We start from the raw sequence: 8,343 nt of genomic DNA, 5'->3' as shown, positions 1-8,343 counted from the left end.
TCAAAGCTTTTTAAAAATCAAATTTTGCCCTGATTCTGAACCAGGATGAACATCTGAGATCTTTGGTAAAAATCAAAGCTTTTTAAAAATCAAATCTTGCCCTGATTCTGAACCTGGATGAATATCTGAGATCTTTGGTAAAAATCGAAGCTTTTTAAAAATNAAATCTTGCCCTGATTCTGAACCAAGATGAATATCTGAGATCTTTGGCACCCTTAGACGTAAAAATCGAAGCTTCAAAGCATTTTGTAGTGAGCATTGATGAATTCCAATCGATTGAAATTAAAAAAATTAAAAACACTATACTGCCCCGGTTATCTGTGAACTGAGACAGAATATGAATCCTTTTGGCTCGGTTCATAACCCGAAACATAAAAGCTCATCTTTTTACTTCGCTTGGATATGCATCGGTTGTAGTACCGATACCTATAAGCAAAAAGAACCGATGCCATTTCTCTTTATTGTACTATTGTAGGCTTTTACCTTTTGTGGGTCTGATGATGACCCAATTACATCTTAACCTCCATTAGGGGCTTTAATGAGTTATTATCATTTATAATCTAACTATATGGTTGGCCAATGTAGTTGGTATGATGGTCGGTCAGCTTGGATGGTCGGCTTGGATGGTCGACCTGAACGGTCGGCCGAGGCGGTCCAGGAGGCCGTACGGTACAAATAGCATAACAAAATCCTAACTATCATTTCGAAGCAAGCTATACAATAATACAAGAGAGTAAGAGGACTGAACGTCGCTGGAGGAGTCAACGGTAAGAGCGGCTTGGACGAACTTCCGTTAAAGTTCATAGGAGGAGTCAGTGAGAAACTCGATGTCGTCGGAATGTTGATTGGTTTTTTGTTTGCCGTCAGAGCTGCATACGATGCGAAGACTCCCATGGAAACTCTTAGGGGAATCCTAATTCGAAACTAAAGACTCGTAGAAAACAAAATAGAAGAACAAAAAAGAAAGGAAGAAAGGGAATGGGGTCATTTTGAGACGTTTTGAGAGGGAAGGACAAGTGCAAAATTTTGAGGGGAAAGAAGGGAGTGGAAAATTTGAGAGTAGCGAAGAAGAGTCAAAAAAGTTTTGAGGTATAGATGTTTTTGGAATTAGGGAAAAAATTTAATTGTAAAATCTTAAGAGGGAAGAGATGTAAAAAAAGTGGGAAGGAAAGGAAAAAATATTATAATCTAAGAGGATATAAATGTTTTAAGTCAAGAATTTAAACCTTCACAATTTTTGTCATTTTTTGATAGTTGAGCAGATGATTCCAAATCATGTCAATTTGTAGACGCAAAATAACTTTCACTATATAACATGGTTTTTGTAATGTAAAGGTGTCCTTGATTGTTTCACCTGATAATTCTAGTAGTGTCAATACATCTTTCTCAGAAGAGGTGTTAAAAAACATCTTTTTTCGTGTTGGGTATGATTGGGTCAATAGTGGTGTGCATGAGTATTTCTAAAAGTATAAAAGGTCATCCTCTATCCTTTATTTTGATAATGACTAGCTAATATTGGATAAACACAGTTTGCATGATATTGTGTCCCTGGATCAATTAGGTTAAGTGAATAATGTTTGTCATGGTCAAGAAGGATATCCTAATGATGACATGTCCATGGGTGTGTTACATATTTTGAATGTTAACCTTACACAACTTCAACCTAATGCTTGGGTTGCATTGTAAGCATTCTGATATTATGTAGTTCGTTGAAGTTGAACCCTTCTCCCCATGTGTTTTTAAACCACTATAGTACTCGACCAAAAGATCTGATAGTTGGTTGTCTTTGTTTGGTCAACCAAAAACATGTATTTTTGTCCCATATACTTCCTCTTTTAAAAACATCAAAAAGTCCTCTTTAAAGTTCTGTAAATCCCTTAGTTGCTCTTATTTCTTTGATGATGATAAACCTAAATTTCTTTTTTTTAGAACTCATTGTCCTTTTCACTATGATGACTAGTCAAGATCAATGATAATGGTTGAAGACTGTAGGATTCTTAGCCTTTTAGACATTCTTCCTCAATGACTTCTTACTTGTAGCTGTATTAAATGCTTCACATTCATGAACGGACATGCTTGGTACATGTTTCTCTTTTGTCTTTATTAGGTCACATATTAACTTGACCTATTCTCCAAGTTAGAATAGTAGTTTCCATATTCTTCTCAATCGGCTTAAGACTCGTAGCAAAGGAGTGGAGACCTTTAACCATCAAACCGATCCCCCAATTATGCTTAAATTAGTTACAACTATTAAGAGTTCCTAACCTCCTTCACATAATGAGAAGAAAAGGAAGAAAAAGACCCATCAATGGATGAGTTCATTTCAGCATTCTTTCCCAAACCATCCTCGTTTGGATGAGGACAAATATTATTCTCGATTGATGGAAACGGACATCAAGATATTTTATGGTATCATATTACCATCTTTCATCGTGAGGCCAATGTTATCACCTCCTCCCTCTTACTTGATAAAAGCTTTCATGGAGCATCAGTCAAGGGCTTTGGTGATTGGCAGACATATTGGACATAAGCTTGCTAAAGTGGAGTTATTGAGAGACTTAAGGCTAAAGTTGCCACTTTGAAATAAAAAATGTTGGTCGTGACCGAGGACAAAGGTACATTGCCTTCTGAGATTGAGGATCTCTATAAGTAATTTACCCAAGCTCAAAGGAATAGGAAGTCTTGGAGGCTAGATGCTTGGAAGCAGAGCAAAAAGGAAAGAAGACTTCAGAAGATTTGGTTGAGGTGTCCCACTCTTTAAAGGATTTGAAGATTGCTAATGATGATCTTGAAATCCTACATGGTTGTTGAACATGAGTTGGGATTTCAATACGCTTTGCGACAAGTTATGCTTTTTATGGTATGCATGTAGATAATGAGTGTTTTAATGTTGGTAAGGATGTTTATCAGAAATCCTTAGTCTTGATCAAGAATATCACTAAAAAAAAGCATTACTAATGGTGAAAAAAGTCTTCCACAAACCTAAAAATTCCGTCAATAATATTTTTTTTTTTTGACAAATTTATGATGGATCGAAATTCTTTGATGAAAATGTAGTGATCATATTTACCGACGTAAATTTATATTCTTTAGTAATTACAAAAGAAAAAATTCATGAGTAATTACCGAAGGAAAAATCTATCAATAGTTACCAAAAAATATCTGTTAATAAATTTCATCACTAAATACCACGATCTGGTTCACCTTCTTTCTTACTTCTCCTTCTTCTTCTTTTTTTTTTTAGGGTTTCATTTTGTTTATTTGTGCAGGATGACTCTTACAGTGAGTTCTCGTTTGATCGCGACAGCATGGAGGACTTGTGGTTTGTAATAGTGTCTCGATAGTGAGTAGGGGTGCGGTGGTTGCCATGGAACAATGATTATGACGAAGGAGGTTTGTTAGTCTTGAATGCTTCTGGTGGGCACAAAAGTTTTGATCTGGGTGGTTCTCAACGACTTGAGCAGTGTGATGATGTGCATCATTTTTCTAAATTGTCACAACAATAGTGGTGAGTTCGTAGGAATGCTTTGGTGGTAAGCGAGACACGCTTCTCCTTTCCTCCTCTGACGATACCTTTGATAATTGTTTGTAAAGAGGAAATGAAATTGAAGAAGACTTAACTCTTTTGTGTCCAGATAGAGAAGAAACCCTAAAGGTTTCTTAGTTTAAAGAATAATGGATTTGGGTTTAAAGAGGAAATGAAGATAAAGAAGCTTGGACGCATTTTTACACCTCCATTTCTATCATTTACGCACCTATTAGGCTTTTTGGATTAGAAATATGTTGTTCTTTTTATCGATAGATTTATCAATAGATAAATTTTTCAATAATAACTATTTTAAATTATCAATAGATTTTACCAACAGATTTTAATATTGCATGCACCGATAAACTTTTTGTTGATAAAATCTATCGATAAATGAAATATGCATTATTGATAGATTTTTTTATCAGTAAAATTTATTTATAATTCTAATTTCAAAATTCATCTATTAATTTGTCAATAATTTAAATTTATCGATAAAGTTATTTTTGTTGATAATTTTAAGAATTTTTTTAGTGTATCCTACTCATTAAATAGGTGGCTAAAGATAATCCTAACATCCCTTTTGTAGACATGTATGGTGAAGTTAAAGTTGAAAATAAAGGTGATGAGAAAATTGAGAGCAAAGAAGTTTAAACTTAGTTTTAATTTTTTTTTGTTTGCCTAAGCAGCTAATTATGTAATATCTTACCTTGACCGTTCTCTTTTGTACATATTTGAACTTGGTGGAAATAAAATTGGGTTGTCGCGTTTGATATCTTTCAATTTTTAAATTTAATCAATTGAAAAAATCCTTTAAAGTTTAAACCATACTTATATATTTTTAAACTTATTGTTTGTTTGATTTTCACATTGATCAGAAAGTTTTAAATTGATCTCCGTTGTTTTAAGGTTTAATGTATTTGGAGGTTTCTATTTCTGCATATTGGTATCAATTGAGTCCTTGTATTATGAAAGTTCTTAATTGGATTCCTCTTTGGTAAAATTGAGTCAATAATAGCATTGTGGTTAATTACTGTAGAAGACGTTAACTTTCTTGTGATGTGGAATGTTGAGATGTCTTTTAATTACGACGTGGCACAGGTTAACCAACCAGAACATACCACCTCACGCCTCCTGCCACGTCATCTATACCTTCTTAACAGAAACCTTAATTTCTATACCCTAGCTACTATGCGCCGCCACCGCCATCCTGGCAGTCGTCCCCTCAACCTTCGTCGTGAACTTCTATGGTCATCGCAAGTCCTCTGTCACTTTCCTCCTTCGTCAATTGCAAACAACCTGCAGAAAATCAAACCACAAAATCCAGAATCACACATCTACTTCTCGTATGAGAATCTACTTCATCATCTTCTTCATGGCTGTCACGTGAATCACACATCAACTCCATTAAAATCGTCACCACGAAATCGCCACCAAACCTGCATACTAAAAATTATCACTGCCAATCGCTGAGTTTTTTTTTTTTTTTCACCAGACCTACAAATCCAAAAACACAACAAAAAAAATTACCACCAAGCATCCCTCTGAAACTGCCAATCGCGAATTTTTCACTACAAATCCAAAAACACAACAGAAACAACCATGATTTCTCAATTGTTGTTCGTTAAACGACACTGCTTCACCACCGTTATCATTTTGTATCAATTTATCTCAATCTCTCTTTATTCTTATATTTTTATATTTCATATTATCAATTTAAAAATGAGAACTTTATGAAAACATGTTTTGAAAAGTATTTTAAACCTTATATTTGCTAAATATGAATTTTATCTGAATGAACGTATCGTTGCAAAATTTTCCAAATTCTTGAATATTACAATTCAATTCTTTTTTTAAAGTATTTAACAGGAAATATATATGTTGACTTGTGAGATCACGTAATACATTTCTAAATCTTGTTGGTTTTCTTATTCAAATTTGTTATTTGTAAACTTAATCATTTATTTGGAAGTTTAATTTTATGGTATAATATAAAAAAATTATATAATTACATTTACACTCAAATTTTAAGGTTGAAGCAACGTGATTGTGACTTAAAACTAGATCACATTCCTTTTAAATTTAATAACATTAGTACTATCAACCTAACTGAAAATGTAATTTAATATTCCAAAACATTTTACTGGTAAATATTTGAAATTAAATATCATTTTATTAAAGTTCATATTAAAAATTCTTTTAAGTTATCATATTTTAGAAATGTATGAGATAGTAAAATTGAAATCAAACTTAGTATTTGTTTTAATATTTCTTCTGCATTTGATGTTCCACATTCTTCTGCAAAAAAACAATTACCAAAACATTTGATCAAACGGAAATTTTATTTCTGAACAGCCATTAACAACATCTTTATAGCATCAACAACACAACATTCTCATATTTCCAACAAAGTAACAAAGTAAACTTAACCAGAAATTTCAATGGCTTTGACATCAGCCTTCTTAATCTCTTCTTTCGGAACAGTGACAGTAAGAACACCATTCTCCATTGAAGCCTTCACTTTATCCACTTTTGCATTCTCAGGCAATCTGAACCTCCTCATAAACTTTCCACTGCTACGCTCCACGCGATGCCACGTGTCGTTCTTATCTTCCTTCTCAAAGTTCCTCTCTCCGCTTATCTGAAGAACCTTATCATCTTCTATCTCCACCTTCACTTCCTCCTTCTTCAGTCCCGGAATGTCAGCCTTGAACACGTGTGCCTCCGGAGTCTCTTTCCAATCCACACGAGTGCTCACAAATGCAGAATTTTCCCGAGCAGATTCAGGGAAGGAAGAAGAAAGAGAATTGGGGAAAGGAAAATCCTTGAAGGGATCCCATACATCCAGAGAGAATGGATCGAAGACGTTGCTCCTTCGCCCACCGAACAAACTTGGAATCAGTGACATCTTGAGTTGGGAGATTTAGTGAAAGGGTAAGCAGATTATTCTTTTGTGATTTGATGATATGCGGAGGAACTGGTGCAGTATTTATAGGAAGTGAAAGGATAATGTAGTATGTTCTAGAAAATTCTGGTTTCACTTTGGTGTGGTTTTACCTCTTTCAGATTATTCTACAAAATTCTATATTTACCCAGCATGATTGAGAAGGTTCTGGTCTTTTTCAGACATAACTGTTTGTTTCCACGTACTTATGGATATGAACTACTTAAGGCCCACAGTACAGAAAAACCAATAAAAGCCCAGGCCCAATATCAGAGTTATCTAATTCGGAAGAGAAAGGAAGAAAAAACCCTTCAAAAAAGTGAAAAAAAACTTAATTAAATTTTTGTTTTATTGAATGAGTAAAAGAATATAAAATAAAATGAATAGATTCTGTAATTTTTTTTTGTAAAAACTATTTGTTTCTTCACGTTGTTTATTATACATAAAAAATAAGTTGTTATAAAGAACTATAAGTTATGAAATAAAAATGAGATATCTTAATTATTACTAGCATAAAATATTTGTGCTAACAATTATTTAATGTTTGAAAAATTGGAAAATGTCTGGGACGTATGAAAACAAAAGCCAATGTGTTTAAAATTAAAATAAGGGTTATTCAGTATAAGAAACTTAAAAAAATGCAAATCTTTCTATTTTTATTTTTTATATATATCTCATTGAAAACAAATATGAAGATTTCTTTGTGTATTTACTGCAAGGGATATTACATATGAAGAGAAGAGAGTAGATAGGATAAGAATTGTTGTTATGTTATCAGTTGGAGATGGCGATGGGAGGGTTGAGCTTGGGCAGAGTGATGGTGAGAACGCCGTTTTCCATGGAGGCCATCATGTCATCGGGTTGGGTGTGGGGAGGGATCGTGAAACACTTTTTGAACTTCGAGATTCCGCGGTGGAGGCTGTGGCAGGCGTCGCTGTCTTCTTCTGTTTCCACCACCCTCTCTCCGCTCACCTGAAGCACTGTTCCGTTTTCTATCTCCACCTTCATTTCCTCCCTCCTCAGCCCCGGCACCTCGCCCTTCAGCACGTGCGCCTCCGCCGTCTCCTCCCACTTGAACTGCCCGCTACCAAACGACCCGTGCCCGGAAAGGCCGGAGGTGGAAAGCGCCGTGAAAGGGGAGTCCTCGAAGGGGTTCGCTTTTGGAACCATCGACATATTCTTTATCAGAAAGAGACAGAAAGAGAACAAAAAAATTATTTGGTTTCAGAGTAGTTTTGCACTGTATTAAACCGTTTCCAAAGGTGACGAGAATTCTTCGCCAATCTTTACGGTGGAATTTTGCATGTGGACATCATTTTCTGTACATAATATAAAAAAGTAGAATGATATTTGCAAAACTTCTTTTTAATAACTTTTTAACAATAACGTGTCTGTCATCATTTTATTATTTTATTTTATTAGTTTGTTTGAATTTATATTTAAAAAAATATTTGAAATTACACTATCATACATTATCAAAAAGTTATTAAAAAAAATATTAAAAAAAACTTTTTCCTATAAAAAAGAAGACCTACACTATAAAGGTGACGAGAATTGTCGTGTATTTTATATACATAACAACCATTATATTAAGGTTAAAAGCTCTTTTTAGTTCCAGTTTTGGTTGGAAAAATTCGAAATGGTCTCTATGTTGATTTTGTGTTCAATTTCGTTCTAAAGAACGAATTTTATGTTCAATCAAATCCTTTTCAGTAACTCCGTTAAAATTGTTAACGGCAACGTGTCCAGATGTGCAACTGCTGAGTGAGGTGTCATTTATTGGGTGACATGGAGTGGTCAGTGGCATTTAAAGTTATTTTGATTTTTTTTTATATCTTTTTCACTGGTTCATAGTTTTCTTCTTCACTAGATC

At 34.1% G+C, this 8,343-nt stretch overlaps 2 protein-coding genes across 2 annotated transcripts; both read right to left on the bottom strand.

Moving 5' to 3' along the window:
* Window positions 1-5,849: 5,849 nt before the first annotated feature.
* LOC106769253 (18.5 kDa class I heat shock protein) lies at window positions 5,850-6,502 on the bottom strand. Its single transcript, XM_014654790.2, has one exon. It carries the CDS (start codon window positions 6,432-6,434, stop codon window positions 5,952-5,954), a length of 483 nt encoding a protein of 160 aa, XP_014510276.1. The 5' UTR covers window positions 6,435-6,502; the 3' UTR covers window positions 5,850-5,951.
* Window positions 6,503-7,101: 599 nt separating this feature from the next.
* LOC106766404 (17.4 kDa class I heat shock protein-like) lies at window positions 7,102-7,784 on the bottom strand. The gene has a single exon (XM_022782864.1). It carries the CDS (start codon window positions 7,644-7,646, stop codon window positions 7,245-7,247), a length of 402 nt encoding a protein of 133 aa, XP_022638585.1. The 5' UTR covers window positions 7,647-7,784; the 3' UTR covers window positions 7,102-7,244.
* Window positions 7,785-8,343: the final 559 nt, after the last annotated feature.

This window comes from Vigna radiata, chromosome 7 (assembly GCF_000741045.1).
Source record: "Vigna radiata var. radiata cultivar VC1973A chromosome 7, Vradiata_ver6, whole genome shotgun sequence".
In the NCBI taxonomy this organism is placed as follows: domain Eukaryota; kingdom Viridiplantae; phylum Streptophyta; class Magnoliopsida; order Fabales; family Fabaceae; genus Vigna; species Vigna radiata.
Note: the sequence above shows the minus strand (reverse complement) of the source record. Positions and strands in the feature narration are given on the sequence as shown.

Bases quoted from the DNA above. Each gene is read 5' to 3' on its own strand.
- LOC106769253 (XM_014654790.2), bottom strand. From the start codon at position 6,434: ATGTCACTGATTCCAAGTTTGTTCGGTGGGCGAAGGAGCAACGTCTTC.
- LOC106766404 (XM_022782864.1), bottom strand. From the start codon at position 7,646: ATGTCGATGGTTCCAAAAGCGAACCCCTTCGAGGACTCCCCTTTCACG.